The 23,533-nt window shown below is 30.8% G+C and overlaps 1 protein-coding gene across 1 annotated transcript in view; it reads left to right on the top strand.

Moving 5' to 3' along the window:
- The window catches only part of LOC114327461 (chitin deacetylase 8), a 37,229-nt gene extending 15,038 nt beyond the window's left edge, over positions 1-22,191 (top strand). Inside the window, exons 3-5 of the mRNA XM_028276090.2 lie at positions 7,067-7,450; positions 16,288-16,486; positions 21,962-22,191. Of these exons, the coding sequence (XP_028131891.2) occupies positions 7,067-7,450; positions 16,288-16,486; positions 21,962-22,141 (763 nt within the window). The 3' untranslated portion in view covers positions 22,142-22,191. The remainder of the gene's footprint in view (positions 1-7,066; positions 7,451-16,287; positions 16,487-21,961) is intronic.
- The last annotated feature ends 1,342 nt before the right edge of the window (positions 22,192-23,533 follow it).

Here is a 23,533-nt window from a genome sequence, read left to right on the forward strand (position 1 = left end):
GCAATTGATTTCGAGCAATTGATTTCGAGCAATTGCATTCGAGCAATTGACCTAGAACCAAGACATTTACATATTGTAACACGTGGTTTGTGATTTAAATTATATCGTACGAAATAAGATTCGTCTACGTCTATATGTCGCTCATCTGGAAGAAAAGTGTCACAACTCAAAAAACAACATTTTTTAGAAGAGACAAAAATATATGTTTTAAATCTTAATTCAGCTGTCAGTTTTTAGGCGAGGCAACGAAGCATTATACCTAGGAATATTGTGCAGTAAGATGAATCGTCATGCAACTTTTTGAATTCGATTCGAGAGAGTGTCAGGCAATTTTGTGAACTAAGCTGATCTTCGGCAAAAACTTTTGTGCATGAGAAAATGCATTTTCAAAGTGCATCTCGAAGAGATGGAAAATGAAAAATTTAGAACTCTGGAAATATTAAAGAAAATTAGTTCAATTTTTATACTTGGGGGTTTTGCAGGTTACTGAACACGAATTTCATGACTGCGATGGTCTACGATGTACCTGGTGCCCAGAGTGGAACTCGTCCCCTGGGACGATCGAATAATTCGCGGGACGATCGAATAATGCGCGAAATGAAGATTTCGCGCTATAATCGGAAAAAACCATTTATCGTGATACCATAATATTATGTAAATTATAGAAACGGTCTAATATCTCGAGAAATATATTTCCAAATAAAAAACCAAAAAATACGTAGAAACCGAAACCGTAGATTTTCTTATTTTGTTAATGCCATACTCTGCATAGAGTACAAAGACTCGTTTCATATGGGCTCTCTGAACCGCAAAGTGGAATGTTTCCTGGCGGTGCCTTTTGGTATGTTATACCTGGGTTAAGCAGAAAGCTTGAATTGAGTCGAAATTCATTTCGCAAAAAATACGTGTTTAATATTTTTCAAGAACCTGTCCAATAACATCAAACACGACCCTCCACTCCACCCCCTGGAAGTGGGTGGGGGATAACTTTAAAATCAAATAGGAATCCCCATGTTTTATTGCAGATTTGGATTCCTCATGAAAAACTAAGTAACATTTATTCAAGACATTTTTTAGAATTGTTGATAGATGGCGCTAATAAATAGTGTTTTTCCGATTATAGCGCCATCTAGCGATAATTCGAAAAAATGTCTCGAATAAAAATTACCTATTTTTACGTAAGGAATCCAAATCTGCAATAAAAAATGGGGGCTCCTATTTAAGATTTTAAAGTTGCCCCCACCCTACCTCCAGGGGGTGGAGTGGAGAGTCGTGTTTGATGTTATTCGATAGGTTCTTGCAAAATGTAAACACGTATTTTTTGATTTCTTATTTGGAAATGTGTATTTCTCGATATATTATACCGTTTCTATAATTTACCTATGGTATCACGATAAATTGTTTTTTCCGATTATAGCGCCATCTATCCACAATTCGAAAAAATGTCTCGAATAAAAGTTGCTTCTTTTTACGTAAGCAATCCAAATCTGAATAAAAAATGTAGGTTTTTATTTAAGATTTTAAAGTTACCCCCACCCCACCTCCAGGGCGTGGAGTGGGGGGTCGTGTTTAGTATCATTCGATAGATTTTTAAAAAATATTGAACAGATATTTTTCAGCATTTTAATCTAATCTTCATGTCGCAAATTATTCGATCGTTCCGCGAATTATCCGATAGTCCCAGTCGACGAGTTCCACCCTAGGCAACCGTACCTCGCAGACCATCGCCGTCATGAAATTCGTGTTCAGCGACCTCCAAAACCCCCAAGTGTAAACATTGAACTCATTTCCGTCAATATTTCCTGAGTTCTAAATTTTTCATTTTGCATCTCTTGGAGATGCACTTTGAAAATGCATTTTCTCAGGCACAGAAATTTTTGCCGGAGATCAATTTAGTTCACAAAATTGCCTGACACTCTCTCGAATCGAATGCAAAAAGTTGCATGACGATTTAGCTTACTGCACAAAATTCCTAGGTTTTGGGCTTTTTAGTGCGCTTCGTTGGTTCGCCTATTTAAACGGTAACGGTAAACGTAATAATACGGATAATAGTCCAGGGTAATAAGGTTTTTTCCATGACACTCGAGCAGCCAGGGTACTGAAGCGTTTTTTCGACAGGTAATACCTATAAGAGCAAATTGTAACTATTTCCTGCGTAGGATCTGGCGGCCATTTTTATTTATAAACAATTAAGTGTCAAAAAATGGCATTTTTCCCTTTTTTTTTCAAATCAATGGAAAACAGTGAAACTTATGGTTTTTTTAGTACAAATATCTTTGAGATTATGGAAAAATCTTTAAAATAACGTATTACAAAGTTTGATATACTCATTTATTGTTAATATAATTGCGAAAAAAGGTCGGCATTGCAAAAAAAATTAATTTCGCAATATCTATTGTAAAAATTAGTGTACAGCTTTGAAATTTTTGTTATATAAGGGTTCTTTGGTGCTTAATATGTGATAAAAATTTCAAAGCGATTCATTCAATTGTTTAAATTTTATTCAAATTGTTTATCCCAGAGAGCATTTTTTTGGCAATAACATAAGTCAGAAAAAAATGACGTTAGAACCATTTCACAGGTGTCAAATGAAAGAGCATGAGCTATATTTTCAACTTCGTTTAAAAAAAGCGAATAAAAAGTGCATTTATTAGTAATAAATAACTATGCAAAAGTATCGTAAATCTTTCCTTATAAACTTTTTATTTTGTTATATAAGAAATTATATATAATTATTACAATTTTTAATCAATTATGATATAAATAACATTACTTGGTAGTTGTGCACTTAAAACAGGGTAAAAAAAGTTAATTTTTTTGGAAAAAGTTGTTCAAAAATTTATAAGGAAAGATTTACCTACTTTTGCATAATTATTTATTACCAATAAATGCATCTTTTATTCGTTTTCTCTAAACCAAGTTGAAAATATAGCTCATGCTCTTCCATTTGACACCTGTGGAAAGGTTCTAACGTCATTTTTTTCTGACTTATGTTATTGCAAAAAAAATGCTCTCTGGGATAAACACTTTGAATAAAATTTAAACAATTGAATGAATCGCTTTGAAATTTTTATCACATATTAAGCACCAAAGAACCCTCATTTCACAAAAATTTCAAAGCTGTAAACAAATTTTTACAACAGTTATTGAGAAAATATTTTTTTTTGCAATTCCGACCTTTTTTCGTAATTATATTAACAATAAATGAGTATATCAAACTTTGTAATACGTCATTTTAAAGCTTTTTCCATAATCTCGAAGATATTTGTACTAAAAAAATTATAAGTTTCACTGTTTTCCGTTGATTTGAAAAAAAAAGGGAAAAATGACATTTTTTCACAATTAATTGTTTATAAATAAAAATGGCCGCCAGATCCTACGCAGGAAATAGTTACAATTTGTTCCTATAGGTATTACTTGTCGAAAAAACGCTTCAGTACCCTGGCTGCTGAAGTGTCACGAACAGGGTATATTTTTGTCTTATTACCCTGGCCTATAAGTGAATATTTCTAATTGTGTAAGAAGCAAAATCAAAAAATCTATTATTTAACAAAGAAAAAAGATGAGTTATGTCACTTTTTTAAACATTAACGAAAAATACCTAGTATACCGGGCAGTATCGTCGCCCCCGCTAGCGCAATTATTCCGATTCAATTTTTTTGCACAAACTTACCCAAAAAGAGGTCCTTATAACATATCCACAGGGTGCCGGGCGTTGCCGTGGTCGAAAAATTTTTTAAACAAATTCACAAAATTTTTTTTTTATTTCCAACAATTTTTTTTTTTTTTAGATAATTTGGGTCATTCTGAGCAAAAAAGGTCTCCTGTCATTTTTCTCTAAAATTGACTGCTGTCGAGTTATACGCAATTAAAAATTTGAAAAATGCGAAAATGGAAAATGAAAAAATTGTTTAAAACATTTTTCGACCACGGCAACGCCCGGCACCCTGTGGATATGTTATAAAGACCTCTTTTTGAGTAAGTTTGTGCAAAAAAAATCGAATCGAAATAGTTCCGCTAACGGGGGCGACGATACAGTTGGACTATACCGCTAATTGTTAATAACTAAAAATAACAGCTTTGTAATAAAATAGTGACAAAAATCTCTTCAGGACGTTGAAGAAGGTATTTGAATCTTGATTTTGTCACTTTTTGAATTTCATAATAATCATTTATGATCGAGTTATGAAGCCTTGAAAATGGCCATTTTCGCATTTTTCAAATTTTTAATCGCGTATAACTCGACAACAGTCAATTTTAGAGAAAAATGACAAGAGACGTTTTTTGCTCAGAATGACCCAAATTATCTAAAAAAAAATTGTTGGAAATAAAAAAATTATATTTGTGAATTTGTTTAAAAAAAATTGTTTAAAAAATTTTTCGACCACGGCACCGCCCGGCACCCTGTGGATATGTTATAAGGACCTCTTTTTGAGTAAGTTTGTGCAAAAAAATCGAATCGGAATAATTGCGCTAGCGGGGGCGAAGATACTGCCCGGTATATAGGACACTTATCGAAATACAACGGTACTCATGATAAATAACGAAACGTTCACATCGAACGTCAGAGCATAACCTCAACAGTGTCATTGTTCTGGAATACAATATTCATTTTACCGGCAAAGGAGTAATGACACTACCGCATCTTCCAAAGTTGGAAGTAGATAATAGCCCAGTAAATGAACGTGAAATACGGTGATACCGTGTAATTTTCAGGGTCAACTCCGAATTTTATGAAAATTTGGATTTAGGTTCTACTTATCCTCCACTTCAAAGTTGAACTTGTGCCGTTGGTTGCTTTTACTAGGGATGTGAAACTCACCCCCTCTAAATATACCTTTAAAAAAGTCCGGAAATGGATAAACTGACTAATTCCTAGCAACTTTTGTTCTATAGATTTGTTTAACTAACTCGATACTTTTCGAGTTATTTGAGAGTGAAAATTATTATTTTTCAATAAAAAACACGTTTCGGGCGGTTTTTCGCAAATAATTTAAAAAAGTAAGTATTTTATCGAAAAAATATTCTTAACAAAAATGTATCTATCATATAAAAAACCGAAAAAATTGTGTATCCGTGAAGTATATAGAATCAGTAAAAGCAAAATTGTAGCTCATAAAACATACGTTCTTATTCGTCAAATTCCAAATCGAATATTTTAACGTGAAATAACCAAAAAATGAAACACTTTTCGGGGAATAGTGATTACAACTTTTTTAAAGTGTGTAAAAACAGCCTTATTTCTATGTTTTATAAAAGTTTAGGATACAAACTAAGAGAGTTACGCACAAATTAAAGTTGGCCCCTTTTTTTTGGTAAAAGAAATATTGAAAGTCAACCCCTTTATTTAGCACCCCAAATTAAATTAATCGTTACCACTTTACAAACAATTTAATTTTATTATGTATTTTTTTATGATCTGTAAATTTCACCGGTTAAAAGTGCTTAATTTTGAAAGGGTTGTAGTTGAAAGGGCTTGAACGAGTCACTTATTTAACTAAAACAGCCATATCTTAACCAATTTTTGTCTTACAGAAAAAAAATAAAACTAAACTGTTTATGAAAACAAAAACTACATTTATCTACTCTATCTCACATTGTGTATAAGTTTTTAGTTTGTGAAAACTGTCATTATAGATAGCAGTGCGTGAAGTGTTTAAAGTGTGCGTGAAGTAACAATGCATTTTAAATGGGATTTACTTTTTCGCACAGTTTTTTGGCACAATTTCATATAATCACATATCCTTAACTTTCGCGTTGTCATGGTGATGAAATGTGAGCAATATATTACAACAAAAGTTTTGACAATTTTATGGTTTGAAAGAAGTTTGAATTTTTAAATGTCACAGTTCTAAAAATGTAGAATAGAAATGTATTCCAGTGATGAAGAGTTGCAGTTTTTTTATTTGTTTATCGTAAATAAAATATTGTATGAAACTGTGCGTGAAGTACTTTTTGCGCACTTACGCGATATATAGCACTCGCTACGCTGGTGCTCTAAACATCGCGTCCGTGCGCAAAAGGCATACTTCACGAAATGTTTCATAAATAACTATTTTTTACTCTTTGAGATTTTTCGTATAACTCATACTTTTTATGTTTTTAGAGCATTTTTCCAAAAATTTTTTTAATTATAAATTTTAATTTTTTCAAAAATAAGCACTTTGAACCTGTTAAACTTATAGGGCATAAAAACAATACATATACCTATAAAGTAAAATGGTAAAATGGTAACTATTAATTTCACTTAGGGTGCTAAATTGGGGGAGATTTTCACAATTTTTTTTTTACCAAAAAAAAGATGCCAACTTTATTTTGAGCGTAACTGGCTTAGTTTCGATAGTAGAAACTTTTATAAAAAACATTATAAAACATATAAGAAAATATTTTTTAAACATTTAAAAAAAAGTCTTAATGGATTGTCTCCGAGAAGTGCTTTATTTTTGATTATTTCGCGTTGAAATATTCGATCTGGAATTTGACGAATAAAAACGTATTTTTCATGAGTTACAACTTTGCTTTTGCTGGGTCTGTAGGCTTCACAAATATACCATTTGTTTCGTTTTTTAATAGGCTACATTTTCGCTAAGAACATTTTTTTCGATAAAATACTCACTTTTTGACTTATTTGCGAAAAACCGCCTAAAAACTTGGATATTTTTTTGAAAAATAAAAAATTTCACTCGCAAATAACTCGAAAAGTATTGACTTAGTTAAAAAACTCTATAGAAGAAAAGTTGCTTAGAATTAGTTAATTTATCCATTTCCGGACTTATTTTAAACGTATGTTTTCTCACCCCCAAAGTAAAAGCAACCAACGGCACACGTTCTGAAGTGGAGGATAAGTAAAATCTAATTCCAAATTTCCATGCAATTCTGAATTGACCCTGAAAATTACACTCCAAAACGGTTATTTACTGGGCTATAAATAGCTGTGACATTTTTCTTGTTAAAAGTGTTTTGAGTCAATTTAACAAGATAACTGGAACTATGCGTTTTTTGAGTTGTGTGTCATTTCTTCCGGGTGAGTTGATGTGTCTCTAAAATTTCAACTTGTATGTTTTAGGAAGGATTTTAGACAAAATTACTGGAGATATGCAACTCTAGACACACTAACAAAAGAATTTAAAGGCCAAAAGCAAATTATAAGTACTTATGCCAACATACCAGCTGAAGCTATTATTGGAGTCAGAACTCCCCAACTACAACTTGCAGGAAACACTTCCATTGAGGCCTATATAGCATCAGAATTGGCATATGATAGTTCATGGCCCTCTTTGCCATCAAGAAGATTATTTCCCTATACATTGGATTATCAATCAACAGAACAATGTCTTTTGGGCGCAGAATGTCCTAACGAAGCTTTCCCAGGTTATTGGATTCTGCCAATAAACGATTTAACTTCACCAAATGGTACAGAATGCAATTCACTGGCTACTTGTGGAATAGAGTAAGTTTATAAATAAATAGTTATATATATATATATATATATATATATATATATATATATATATATATATATATATATATATATAGTGGTTTGAAGTTTCAGCAATTCGGTCATGTGAAATAAAAGTCTATTTGTTATTTCTCAATATTTCGTCACACTTTTGTGACTTCTTCAGGAGAAAACTGTAAATTTATTAAGATTAGAAATTAACAAAAGCTAAATATTTAATTACTTACAACTATAAGAGTATTAATTTAGATTTTTTTATTTTTGAGATGGTACATATTATCAAAACTCCAGAATCTATTAATTATAAGACTGATACTAACCATTTGAGTAATATCTACTGTAACATTCTAAATAATAAATAACCTTTAAAATATTTTCAAAAAATGTAAAAATTCAAACAAATTACTCAATTATTCACCTAATAATTAATCCATCTTAATTTTTATTTAATTTCGAAAATTATCAGCCTTATACTAACTCACTATGTACCATCACTTACATTTTATAGATCAATTTAATATACTCTAGTCTCTTTCTAAAATTTTTCTACTATTAATCATACCTTTCCACCTTAAAATTCCGTTAATATTTTCTTTGGTTTACTTTGACCTATTTATTATTAAAAAAAGAATTTTAAATATCAGACAATATTCTATGAATATAAAATTTATTGCAGTTACCATAACTCCGAAATAATAAATGTCAAAATCAAAATTAAGTCAATGTCCCTTACGATATGTTAAAAAAATCTAAATTAATACTCTTATAGTTGTAAGTAATTAAATATTTAGCTTTTGTTAATTTCTAATCTTAATAAATTTACAGTTTTCTCCTGAAGAAGTCACAAAAGTGTGACGAAATATTGAGAAATAACAAATAGACTTTTATTTCACATGACCGAATTGCTGAAACTTCAAACCACTATAACACAGTACGGTCGAAAATATTTGTACAAATATATATATATATATATATATATATATATATATATATATATATATATATATATATATATATATATACTGATTTCTAACTGATATCGTTAAAACATTAAATTTCTTTTGTTTCTGTCACAATTTGTCCTTCCAGATATCAACCCCTAAATATATTTCTCTAATATACAGGGTAAGTCACCACTAACGGGACGGAAGATTACAGCGAAATGGTAAAAGATTTGAAAACAATTTTAAATTGATAGTTTTTAAGTTGTACAAAGCTGCATTTTAAAATTATTTTGAAATATACAGGGTCTCCCAATAAATTGCGGCGTATCAAAGTTATATTTTTTCTTATAGAACACCCTATATTTTATTGCATTTTTTAATTGTCAGCAAAAAAAGGTATAGTTTCATAAGGCTTCCCTATACCTATGTATAGAGTGTTCTGTGTTATGTTGACTTTTCTTAAAATGTAGAGTTAAAAAAAAAGCTTATTCTCAAATTATTTCAAAAATTATAAAAAAATTGCTTTTAAATCTAAATAGTTGGATATTGGGTGCATGTATTCCATGATTGATTATTACACATTTATTTACAGGGTGTTCAAAATTTACAGTTTCATTATTGCATCATTCAATGTGCCATATTATGCTTATGTTAAATGGAACACCATGTATATTAGTAAATAATTATACTAAACAATTTTACCTCTTTCGAATGGTATATGGATGTCCTATACCTAGGTTTCATAGTTTTTGTGTAATTTACAATTATTTAAATTCTTAATCAGTAAATCCATTTTAAAACAAAAGATGTACATAGTTAATTGATGGCATTGTATGGTATGACATTGTCATTTTATGACAGTACGGTCTGGCAATTATCTTATAATTAGGTAATGTATTCCATGATTGATTATTACCCATTTATTTACAGTGTGTTCACAATTTACAGTTTCATTATTGGATTATTCAATGTGTCATATATTATGATGCTTATTTTAAATAGAACACCGTATATTAATAAATTATTATACTAAACAAAGGTTCCTCTTTCGAATGGTAGGTATATGGATGTTCTATAACTAGGAGTCATAGTTTTTGCGTAATCTACAATGTTCTTAAACGGTAAATCGTTTTTAAAAATATTTATTTTAGAGTCACTCTCTAAAAGGAAACCTTACCTCTAGGAAAGAGGTAAATCTGTTTAGTATAATTATTTAATAATATACATGGCGTTTCATTTAAAATAAGCATAATATGACATATTGAATATTTCAATAATGAAACTGTAAATTTTGACGGAATACGTTCAACCAGTATCCAACTAATTAAATGTAAAAGTGATTTTTTTATAATTTCTTAAATAACTTGAGAATAAGCCTTCTTTTAAAACTTTAAATTTGAAAAAAGTCAACATAACTCCGAACACTCTGTACATAGGTATAGGGAAGCCTTATGAAACTATACCTTATTTTTGGCGGACCATTAAAAATTGCAATAAAATACAGGGTGCTCCATAACAAAAAATATAACTTTGATACGCCGCCATTTATTGGGACACCCTGTACATTTCAAAAATAATTTTAAAATGTAGCTTTTATCAACTTACAAACTATTCATTTAATAGTATATTATTCAACAAGCATGTAATGATGGCTATTACTCACGATGATGAAGTTTGCGACACGAGCCGTAGGCGAGTGTCGTAATTCATCAGAGTGAGTAATAGCCATTACATGCGAGTAGAATACTATACTTTTTCTACGACCTTTCTTTATTTTAATTAGTAAAAAAAAGAATGTGTGTGTACTTTGTACGCACGTAAGAAGTTATACTTCTACTACATATTATGTGATTTTTAAGATAATACCAAAAATTTAAAAAAATAAAAGAATGAAACGCACACAAACACATTGAAAAATGCCACAAAGAAAAAATGATTTCTGAACGATAATAATTGTTGGCAAAAATTTTAAATACGCATTTTCTGAAAAAAAAATTATATAACAAATATACTTACAATCATAAAATGCATAAAAAAATAAAAAAATAAAAACTTGCATCGGGAATCGAACCCGTGAATTTCGGTACGCTTTGATTCGTAATCGAAGCCTAGACTCACTCGTCCAATTCCACATTATTTTTGTCATGTGGAAAAATAGGGTAACTGAACGTTTTACTGTTTGAAAGTTGTTTTGAATATAATTAAATTATGTAGTTTAAATTTTGTGGAAGAAAATATTAAAATATAACAAAACAGTAAGAAAACAATATATTAGATGAAGATTGGTAGAACTTTTGTTGGTAATCAAATTAAGTATATAAATCAAAGCATTACATACCTACTAGATAAATAAATCTACGCCAAAAAATCATAATTTAAAAATAAAAATCGGACCTAATTTGGGATTTCTCTCTAAAATCCCCATTCTTGAGAAAATAAATGTACAGTAGAGCGTCGATTATCCGAACGTCGATCAACCGGACGACCGCTTATTCGAACTATCGACTCCCGCGTCCCGCACTCGAATACCGAGCAAGCGTTAGTAATTGACGCTTAAAATATCTTCAAATATCTTCAATTTTCTTCGATATTGTATCCAAAAATAATTATGTTGTTGCAAAGACTGCACTTTTTTGTTTAGTTGCTAATTGTCATTATCAAGATATAAATAAATATGTAGGTATATAAATATGGCTTTTATTCACTTGTGGATAAATATGTATGACTATAAATATGTATCAATATATTGTAGTTCGATTATCCGAACAAATCGGTTTTCCGAACACCTATGTCCCCCAATAAGTTCGGATTCGACGCTCTACTGTATTTCAACCTAATCCAAATGTATAATTACAATATGATTATAATAAAAACTACTTACCAAATTAGAATGAGTTTTCCTTGTCCAAAATAGTCCAAAAGTCCAAAAATATAGGTATATGAAAACTATTTAAAAAGGCAGTATAACTATTAACTAACTTTTGTTTGTTGTTTCTTTTCACACAAATTTTAAAACGCAACAACCATAAATAATCAAACTACAGCTGTACCACAGCCGCCATATTGAATAATTTTTGACATGTCATTTGAACTTCCAATCAGAACAAAGTTATAATGCACATGCGCCGGGATCATAGGTTTTAACATATAAAAATTCACCCTCATATCGCCGGTGAAGAAGTATAACTTCAAAAATTTAATTATCAACTACACGAGATTTAAATTATAATAATTTACAAAAATACCTAAATGCTATTTACCCCTAGTACGTGGCTGAATAATTGGTTGCTTACGAAATTCTTATTTATTGTAAAAATACAACCAGAAATAGTCAATATAAGTTCTATTCGTTTCCGAAAAATTATAAGCTTAAATTTGTACCTACTGTCAGTGAATTTAAGAAATAGGAAATGGCTGTTGTCGGTGGACGTATTTCATATATATAGTTATAATGTATATTTACATTTAACTGTATACAGTGAGCACGTAAAGGTCGGAATAACTTCATTTTCTCGAGAATGGAAGATTTTGAAAAAAAAAATCCCGAAACAGGTCAATTTTTATTTTTAAATTGCGACTTTTTGGCATTCATATCATACTAGTAACGTCACCCATCTGAGCGTGATGACGTCATCAACGATTTTTTTAAATAAGAATAAGGGTCGTGTGATAGCTCATTTGAAAAGTAATTCAATTTTCTATTCAGTAATATAAACACTAACATAATTATTTATACAGGGTGTCCAAAAAAATTTTTTGAATTAAATTTATTGACAAAAAGAAAAATGTGTGTAATTTATTTAACTCAAAATACATTTTACTCCTATCAGAAAACAGGAAATAATGTTTATTTGACAAATAGATATTGTTTTTTGCTTAAATTCAGTATTAAAGCAGCCACCCACCTTCCTCTTGAAAGTTTGAACATTTAATTTAAGCGAAAAGCAACAATTATTTTTCAAATAAACATTTTTTCTGTTTTCTGAGAGCAGTAAAATGTATTTTGAATTAAATAAATTACTTGCATTCTTCTTTTATGTCAGTAAATTTAAGCCAAAAAAATGTTTTTGGACACCCTGTATAAATAATTATGGTAATGGTTATATTACTAAATGGAGAATTGAATTACCTTTCAAATGAGCTATCACACGACCCCTATTCCCATTTAAAAAATCATTGATGACGTCATCTCGCCCAGCTGGGTGACGTCACTAGTATGATATATATGCCAAAAACTCGTAAATAAAAAATAAAAATTGACCTCTTTCGGGATTTTTTCCAAAATCGTCCATTCTCGAGAAAATGAATTTATTCCAACCTTTACGTGCTCACTGTATAATATAATAATATAACTACTATACATAATATTTTATAACATATTTAACACAATATAACTTGAAAAATAAACACAATATTAGTTATAAATTCCAATTAACATAAACAAAATGCGCTAATGTCACTGTCACTAAAATAAATGATAAACGTCAAAATTTTTAGTAAACAAGATATAAACGTAAAAAATATACTGACATTGTTACAGTTAAAATTCCTTTAAAAATTTTTTGAAGTTAATTATTGATATAATTTACAATAATTATTGTATTAAATAAACAAGTTTAAGTAATTTTATTTGCAGTTTATATACGATTAATATTAAAAGCGGCATGCGCCACTTGAATCTAACTTCAGCCCGTGAGTAATGACCCGTGAGTAACTTCAGCCCGTGAGTAATGAATTATTACTCACGGGTATAGTAATGGGTGCTATTATCTATGAAAAAATAGCGAATAATGAGCATGTTATTAAACAATCGTAGAAAAAAAATTTACAAACCTTTTACCATTTCGCCGTAATCTTCCGTCCCGTTAATGGTGACTCACCCTGTATATGTAACTATATTCTTTCTTCTGTTGTTTCTGGATTTTTCACAATCTATTTTACCTTATTATTTCCTTGTATACAGGGTGTAACAAAAAATAGGTCACAAATTAAATCACAAACATCTGTTACTTTTGATCGTCTTCTTATCTCTTCATTGGATTTGCGATCACTGAGCTTAATATTGAGCATATTCCGTTCCGAACGGAGAATGAACTTAACTTACCTTAGTACAAATGAGCACATAAAAAAAGTTTGAAGTTCCAAAATAAAAATCGATTTTTTTCAATATATCACAAACTGTTATACAGTGATGGGCGCCCTAATAACCGGCAAAATAGCGCAAAAGATGGAAAACATAATACATTGCGAAACAAAAAGAGATGAAACTAGTGTAGGTGGAAATGATCGTTATAAACGTATAAATTAACATTACATTACATACATGGTTTCCCACCTTTAGACGTCTGTGACAGGAGTATTCGCTATGAGCCGAAGAGTAGAGGGGATTTGACAGTTTTTGCCAGCGCTGTTAGTGGCAGTTTTGTGTACTGAATTTGAACAATTTTATCAGAAAAGTACAAGTTTCAAACCGCGAGAGAGCGCTACCGACGAAACCCATAGCGAACATAGAGTTATATATTAGCATAGAGAGAGTGTCATTAGACCGCACTAATTGAACTCAAACCATTTATATGTTAATATATACCTCTATGATAGCGAATAAAAACAGAGGTAACCTCTAAATTTCACATAAACTTCTTCTTTTTCTCAATGGCCTCTTGCACAAGCAGTCATCTAGTCGCACGAATTTATATATTAAATATTAAAATAAAAAAACATAAGTACTTTTACTATTAATTCTGTGTATTCGTTCAGTAATCAAGTTACAATAATGTTTCAGTTCATAATTTGTGTTTTTCTAGATAAATATCTATTTTTCTCGTTTTGTATATTTCACATACACCAATTTTATCAGAAAAGTATAAGTTTTAAACCGCGAGAGAGCGCTACCGTCGAAACTCACAGCCAATTTTATAAAATTCTACTGTGACAGTGACAGTTTTCATACTCCTCTGAAACTTCTAAAGGTGGGAAACTATATGTAATGTAATGTTAATTTATACGTTTATAACGATTATTTTCCTCTCCACTAGTTTCATCTCTTTTTGTTTCGCAGTGTATTATGTTTTCCATCTTTTGCGCTATTTTGCCGGTTATTAGCACGCTCATCACTGTATATTTTATATAGGGCTTTTCATTCACAGTCATTTGTTTCGAGCTTCTGCCATGTGTCACATAATATTAATTACCTCATACGTTATTGACATATACCCACGGTTCTTAGACATTACTACGGTTGCCTAGATCGACTAACCGTGCGATTACGTCACGAGAGTGTACTGTCATTTGAATCGTAATATGATTTTTTTAGAATCCTGAGAAAACCAAGTATTTTAGAAAAATTTAAACGCAGGATGAAAGATTACATTATTACCGAGGGCGGAAAGCCCCTTAGAATAAACAAGCAGTTTCTATTAAAATATTTGAAATTAAATATCATACCTCTCTTTTATTTTCATCCCTGTAACTTATTAAAATAAACATTATAGAAGTTTTCAGGGACTTTCGGCCATCGGTAATAATGTAGTCTTTCATTCTGAGTTTAAAATTTTAAAAAATATTTATTAGTTTTCCAAGGATTCAAAAAAAATTAATACAATTAAAACACATTGAGAATTTTGACATACGTCAAAATTTTGCATTAACTCAATGTAAAATTCTAAACCGTTGAATTCCAGCTTCCCTAATTATTTTACATCAAAAGACATTAGAAACTATTTGTAGAGGATTGAAATCTGTATTGAAAACAACTGTTAAAATTGGTCTAGGTAATTAAACATATTCCAAAATTTTGTAAAAATGTAATACATTATATTTTCAGCCCAAACTTAGGCCACACACAATGCAATAATGTTCACATTTTTGAACTGTCAATATTTTTATTTTATAATCTATTGTTTAAAAACAATACAGTTGATAAGATACCCTCAGTTGCGGAGAAAGTATTAATAATAAAGATTTTTTATTCAGTCAATGGTGTGAGCCACTGTCAGTTAAATAGTAACGTGTGGCCTAACTTTTACACGCATACCTACTATGGCAAATGTATCATATTTTTCAAAATTTTGGAATGCATTTAAATCGTAGAACAATTTTAACTTTTGATTTTAATACAGATTTTAATTCTCTACAAGTACTCCCTCATGACTTTTGATGTAAAATAATTAGGGAAGCAGGAATTCAACAATTTAGAATTTTACATTGACTTTCCTATGGCCCTTTTTACGATTCACCACCCGGTATAAGATAAAATGTGTACTATTTGTCTTATTATTTCATAATAACACAAATAATACACATATATACACAATAACACACATTCAATGATCGAAAATCATTTAAAAATGTGGGAATGTGTACTCTTGTGACGTAAAGTCAAAAATATAAGTCTCCCCACCACCGTCGGTCAAGGCAACCGTAATAAAGTCTAATAACCGTGACATATACCAATGAACCAATGATACAAACCAAAGACGTATGACGTAGATATATTAATATTATGTGACACATGACAGAAGCTCGAAACAAATGACAATCGATGAAAAGCCCTATTGAAAATGGACATGTGAATTTCTTATGGCAGGAACATCTTCAAAAAATAAAAGTGTGTGCACCCCATAAAAATTTTGCCTCATAACACTTTTTCAAAAAGCCAATTTTTATCGAGATATTTTGAACATTTGTAAAATGCACCACATATTTGTAAATGGTTAAATAAGAATATAGAGACCTGATAATAAATTATTATGACAAAAGCCTCCAAAAACTCAAAAAACTCAAAAAAAAGCTTGATTCTATGAATTCCTTATTAAAATTGATAAAGTTATGTTAACAATGTATGTTTAGAAGGATTTTTTATAAATGAAAATGTGTTTTTTCTAGAGGTAGTGTTGATGAAATCGCCAAATATTTGGATGATCAAATTGAAGGAATTAGAAGTAAATCTAGAACTCCCATAAATTTGATGATCAACTCATACTGGTTTGAACAAACTGACACCAGCTTCGATGGGCTTCGAAAATTCTTGGAAAACACAGTTGCACGTGAAGCAAAAGATACCTTCTTCGTCTCACAAAAACAGGTAAATATAATAATATGTAGGTATGTATAACAAATCATGAAAATTATTGGTAGTCCAGAGAAATAAGGTTTTTGTCGGGACACTTGAGCAGCCAGGTTGCAAATGGATTTTTTGTGTACTATATACCTAATACATTATAAATACAAAAATGCCCGTCACAGTTCGGACGAGAAACTTGTTAGGGTCAAAAATGGCAGTTTTTTCGTTTAAATCGCTACAGGTAAAAAAAGGGTACTTAAATATCTTATTTATAATATTCTTCTTTTTGTAGATGAGCCAAGGTTTAAAATGGCACTTTTTGAATTTCAAAAATAAAAAATGTGCTATAAATTTTTGCGAAAATGGCCTTAAGACTTTCATATTGCACGAAAAGTTGAGTCAAACATTCCATATAATAATGCACAAAAAATTGACGATTCGTCAATTACTTAGTTTAAATTTTATTCAATTTGTTTATCGCAAATAGCTTTTTTTCGCAATGTTATTGTTTAGAAAATAATAATGACATAGCAATTCTGTGGAAACCACATGCAAGAATAATAGTTATATTTTTAAAGTATTGAAAAAAATCATTAAAAAGTCGTTTTTATCACTCCGAAAAAAGGTTAGTAAAATAGAACCATTTTTGGCTTCTAAACAATTTGAATAACTTTGTTAATATTGACTATAGAGACAATCTACTTTAGGATTTCGAAAGCTGGTATTTTTATACGAATTTTCAGAAAAAAACATTTTGCCTAGGTTAATTAGGTTCAAAGTTAGCCACTTTTATTATTTAATTCGCAGTTACTTCTATATACATCAAATTCTCCTGTAACAGTGTTAGTTACTATACTACTCCGAAACAACTTGGCCGATTTTTATAAAATTTTACACGTTTATCCTGTAGGACGTTGAAGAGGTTTTAATCTATTTTTTATACCCATAAGTTATAAGGGGGCTGGCCCCCTGACATTTTTTTATTTTTTTGGACAAAATTATCTATCTTAATTTTATGTGATGTAGAATTAAAAAATACATACAACCCTTAATTTTCACTGTTCTATCACCAACCCCTATTTGTTAATCTATATATCTATATATTTGTTATTGTTAATCTATTTGTTATCTATATATTTACATCTATAAAATTCTCCTGTCACAGTGTTAGTTTCCATACTCCTCCGAGACCGCTTGACCGATTTTTATGAAATTATATATGTATATTCGGTAGGTCTTAGAATCGGTCGTAATCTATTTTTCATATCCCTGAGTGATAAGGGAAGTTCCCCTAACATTTTGTAATGTTAGGTGGGGTTGTGTGTACATAACGTACTCTATAAGACTACGAGTACATACAAATTAAAAAAATTATGATCAAAACCATCAACAAATTCCAGCGATATTAATCGCAGAATCAGTTTTATTTTTTGAGTGCACGTATTTTAGTAATTCCCCTCCTCCGACCACGAATTAATTCCGTTCGGACGCCATTTTTAAAGCTTTATTAACCACTCTGTTGAGGTTCAAAGTTTACTCAAACTTTTACACATAACCTATTTATCTTTAACTTCAAAATGGCTCTAGTTAGGTTGCTTAATTGTTATAAACAATGTAGCCGCCAATTAAATAAAAAAAGTGGCTAACTTTGACCGTAATTAACCTAGGCGAAAAGTTTTTCTTTGAAAATTCATATATAAATACCAGTTTTTCAAATTCCATTGTAGTTTTAGCTTACAGTCAATATTAACAAAGTTATTCAAATTGTTTATAAGCCAAAAATGACTCTATTTTAGTAAAATGTTTTCGGAGTGATAAAAATGACTTTTTAATTCTTCTTTCATGTTGTTTTCACAGAATTGCTATATCATTATTATTTTCTGAACAATAACATTGCGAAAAAAAAGCTTTTTGGGATAAACAAATTGAATAAAATTTAAATTAATTCACGCATCGTCTTAACATTTTTTGTGCATTGTATGGACTGTTTGACTCAACTTTTCATGCAATAGGAAAGTCCTAAATTTATTTTCGCAAAAGTTATAACAAAGTTTTTATTTTCGAAATTTTAGTTTTATTTTGCAATATCCGAAACAACAAATAATCGGACCAAAATTCAAAAAACGCTATTTTAAACCTGGGCTTATCTACTAAAAGAAAAATATTATAAATAAGACATTATTATCCTATTTTTACCTATAGCGATTTAAACGAAAAAACTCTCATTTTTGACCCTTATTTGTTAATAACTAAATTTCTCGTCCAAACTGTGACGGGCATTTTTGTATTTATAATGTATTAGGTATTTAGTACCCAAAAAACCCATTTGCAACCTGGCTGCTCAAGTGTCCCGAACATGGTATATTTTTGCCTTATTTCCCTGGTGTATGGGTAGACAGCTCAATAAAGACCAGGTATATTCTTTTCTACGGAATCCTATATTTCGTCAGCAGTCGCTAACATCGTCAGGGACGTAGGTTGAGATTGTCGTCATATAGATTTTAAAAAATATACAAATCATACAAAGCATATCACAATAAAAATAATTATTAAATTAAAAAATATATAAAAACTATAAAAATACATATATGTTAAAAACCACTAAATGTTAAAATATTTCAAACGTATGGACAGAGATATTATGTAAGTTTTGCAGACAATTATGTCAATATGATTTGTATACTTTTTAACATCTAAATATGACGACAATCTCAACCTACGTCCCTGACGATGTTAGCGACTGCTGGCGAAATATAGGAGTCCGTAGAAAAGAATATACCTGGTCTTTATTGAGCTGTCTACCCAATAATTTTAGTAATTTGTTAATTATTTAATCAGCTGTGATCGTACCTAGTTTATATATAGCAATTGTTAATGAAACACCCTGTATATATTATATAAGGCATAAATATCATTGTCACTTTTGTCTAAAGTTTGTGCTCTAAACCAATAAATTCGCTCTAATTGAAGATCATTAGGATATCTATTTCGTATATGTATATGGTGTGCCTTATATCTTTGAAATTATCTTCAGCCTATCACGATCTGGTAAGCTTAAAGTAAGATAATTTTTGGTTTCAAAGATATAAGGCACACCATATACATATGTATACGAAATAGATATCCTAATGATCTTCAATTAGAGCGAATTTATTGGTTTAGAGCACAAACTTTACATGGTTTTGTAACATTGCTATCCCTTCAGTTAGATTATGAGTCAATCGGAAACTGGTTGCATCCTGAGAACCTCAGTACCTCCCCCCAGTACCTAACACCAGTTATGATAGAAGGATTACTTTATGCAGAAGACGTCGTTCTCTTAGCAGACAAACCAAGAAAGATGCAGCGACTAACTGATGTATGGACTGAGGAAATAGAGAAAATGAAATTAGGGATAAACATCAGCAAATGCAAGACGATGAAAATAAGTCAGAAGGAGCAGGAGATTGAAGGCGAAACACGAGTGTTCTGTAAAGGACAAGAATTGGAGAGGGTGACGGCTTACGAGTACCTGGGCACGATAATATCAAATGACGGAAAGCTAGACCTAGAAATTGCAAATAGGAGAAAGAAAGCTACGAAAATATATTATGCGATTAATAATACAATACTGGGAAAACGGGAAATCAGCCAGGAAACAAAAATACATGTATATAATACAATCACAGTACCAACTCTACTATATGCAAGCGAGACATGGGTCACAAATAAAAGACTAGAAAGTGCCATAAATGCAGCAGAAATGAAGCAGCTGAGAAAAATAGCTGGAAAGACGAAGATGGACAGGGAAAGGAACGAAAACATCAGAAACGTGCTAAGTCAGGAACCAATAGAGAAAAAAATTGAAAAAAGAAAACTGAATTGGTTTGGACATTTAACTAGGATGAACGAGAACAGACTAGTAAAGAAGGTGACAGATGCCAAAAGACAGGGGAAAAGAAGAAGGGGCAGACCTAGGAAGGGGTGGATGGAGCAGATCGAGGAAATCGGGACAAAGAGAGGGAAAACAGTGCAACAGATGAAGAAAATGGCACGAGACCGGAAGGCGTGGAAGAAATGGGTAAAAGATGGATAGGTGTTACCAAAGTCCGATGCTCTTATAGGGCATAAGAACAACGAGAAGAAGAAGAAGAGCACAAACTTTAGACAAAAGTGACAATGATATTTATGCCTTATATAATACCTATATACAGGGTGTTTCATTAACAATTGCTATATATAAACTAGGTACGATCACAGCTGATTGAATAATTAACAAATCACTAAATATTGGAGTATACTCTACTATACCGCTCCATTATACAGGGTGTAACGAAAATACAGGTCATAAATTTAATCACATATTCTGGGACCAAAAATAGTTTGATTGAACCTAACTTATCTTAGTACAAATGTGCATATAAAAAAAGTTACAACCCTTTGAAGTTACAAAATGAAAATCGATTTTTTCCAATATATCGAAAACTATTAAAGATTTTTTATTGAAAATGGACATATGGCATTTTTATGACAGTAGCATCTTAAGAAAAAATTACAGTGAAATTTGGACACCCTATAAAAATTTTATGGGGGTTTAGTTCCTTTAAACCCCCCCAAACTTTTGTGTACATTCCAAATAAATTGTTATTGTGGTACCATTACTTAAACACAATATTTTTAAAACTTTTTTGGCTCCTAGTACTTTTTCGAAAATTCAGTTTTTATCGAGATATTTTAAATATTTGTCAAATCCACCACATATTTGTATATGGTTAAGTACGATTATAGAGACTTGGTAAAAATATAAAAATTTATGTATGATTTACATTTTTAGGTATATTTTGAACAGTATTAAAAAAGAAGCCATATCTCGATAAAAGTTGCCTTCTTGAAAAAATACAAAGAGGCAAAAAAGTTTTAAAAACATTTTGTTTAACTAATGGTATCGCAGTAATAGTTTAATTGGAGCGTACACAAACATTTGGGGGGTTTAAAGGAACAAAACCCCCATAAAATTTTTATGTAAACATATTAAAAGAGAAGCCGCAACTCGATAAAAACTGCTATATCGAAAAAATAATAAGAGCCAAAAAAGTTTTAAAAATATTGAATTTAACTAATGGTACCACAATAATAATTTAATTTGAACGTACAGAAAAGTTTGGGGGGGTTTAATTGAACAAAACCCCCATAAAATTTGTATGGGGAGCACAAATTTCACTATAATTTTTCTTTAAGATGCTCCTGCCGTAAGAATGCCACATATCTATTTTCAATAAAAAATCTCTAATAGTTTTCGATATACTCGAAAAAATCGATTTTCATTTTGTAACTTCAAAGGGCTATAACTTTTTTTATTTGCATATTTGTACCAAGGTAAGTTAGGTTCATTCGAACTATTTTTGGTCTCAGAATAAGTGATTTAATTTATGACCTGTATTTTTGTTACACCCTGTATATTGGTCCATTATACTATAAATACTGGTCCAGTAGTAACTTACAGGATTATATTTCTAGGTCCTAGATTTTATAAAAAATCCCGTTAAAATTAGCGATTTTAAAACTGCTGACGCGCCCGATGGAGCCAGTTGTGAGCCTTACACCTGCAGACTTAAAAAAGGAACAGAGGATAGAAACATGGACGCGTGTGTTCCTTGTCCAGACGAATACCCATGGATTAATAACGTTAATGTATAAATAATCGTATTTTGAATCTAAATAAATAAAAGTTTGATAGATTTAAAAAATGTATTTTCATTTCTCCTGTGAATTTTTAACCTTCACATTATTGCTGGGCAAATATGTTCACAAACGCAGCAGTCATATGTAATATGTAACCATAGTCGACAGCCGTCGCGCCGGTTAAACCTAACCGAAAATCACAAACATATATGAATGGTATAGGTACACAAAGATCTTTTAGGTGCACTATTATATTAACCTTAACAGAATCATTTAACGGTTTGAAGATCAGTTCAGTTACTTTTTACACACATGCGGTGCAACGAACCAAAAATCTTTCAATTTTATTTCAATTCCATCTTTTCAGAAACTAGTAACTATACATGCAGTGAGAAATCAAAATTTCATAAATTCCCCTCTAAAGTGGCGTTAGAAAATTGTACTTAATTTGTTTATAACTTTTTAGCTCAGGCTACATGCTCGCCCCCGTTATGTAAATTATTCCTATTCGTTTTTTTTTTGCACAAACTTACAGCTCCCGGAGCGAACCATGGCCGGTGAGAGAAATCCTGTCTGCGTAACGTTTAGGTGGATCAGTTATTATTATTATTATTATGAAAGTCAGAAGGTGACCAAAACAAAGTTTAAAGCACCCCTACAAGATCCTGAAGAAATTTTTGTCGATATTTTACTACTAAGCCGTTGTTTTTAATTATTAACAAAGACCGCTAAGCGCGTATTAAGCGGCCATCAATAATGAGTGCGAAAGAGATGCACCAGTCCAGCCGTCCAATGGTGCATCTCACCCGCACCCAGGCTCTGTCTCCAATAAATGCCGTAGGTTGCGTACAGAGTCAGGTCGTAGGTCGCGTTTGTATGTTTAATACAATAAATAATAGTTGCGGTCTGTTATCGTACTCCGAACGTAGCATCAAACTGCTGTACACGGCTTCACAGGCGGTGATCACCAATAAATCCCGCACACTGCCTACGTGTTTGAGCATTACGTCATATAAACGTCTTTTGTAGGTGATTTTAAATACGTAATATTATTGACGTTAAAATACGTTTAAAAACACGTTTTCATTTCTGACAGCCCAAGTCTGACGTCACAAAATTGGGAGGAGCTTAAAGAGTTAATGCTTATAATGTTCAGGGTTAACAGGTCTACGGATTTTTCAGTAGACCTACTGATTTTAACTCCAATATACTGACCTACTGAAATCTATCAACATAATATATTCGCCGTTATTAACCCTTAAGATCCTGAATTAATTTATTTAGAAAATTTTATTTTATTTTTGATTTTGATGTATTCAGGAGAAGGTTTTAAAACAAAATACATACATTTTTTTTCTTAATTATTTTTGATTTTTTAGAAAATTGCCGTTACATATATGTAACGCT

The sequence above is a fragment of the Diabrotica virgifera genome, chromosome 4, assembly GCF_917563875.1.
Source record: "Diabrotica virgifera virgifera chromosome 4, PGI_DIABVI_V3a".
NCBI lineage: Eukaryota > Metazoa > Arthropoda > Insecta > Coleoptera > Chrysomelidae > Diabrotica > Diabrotica virgifera.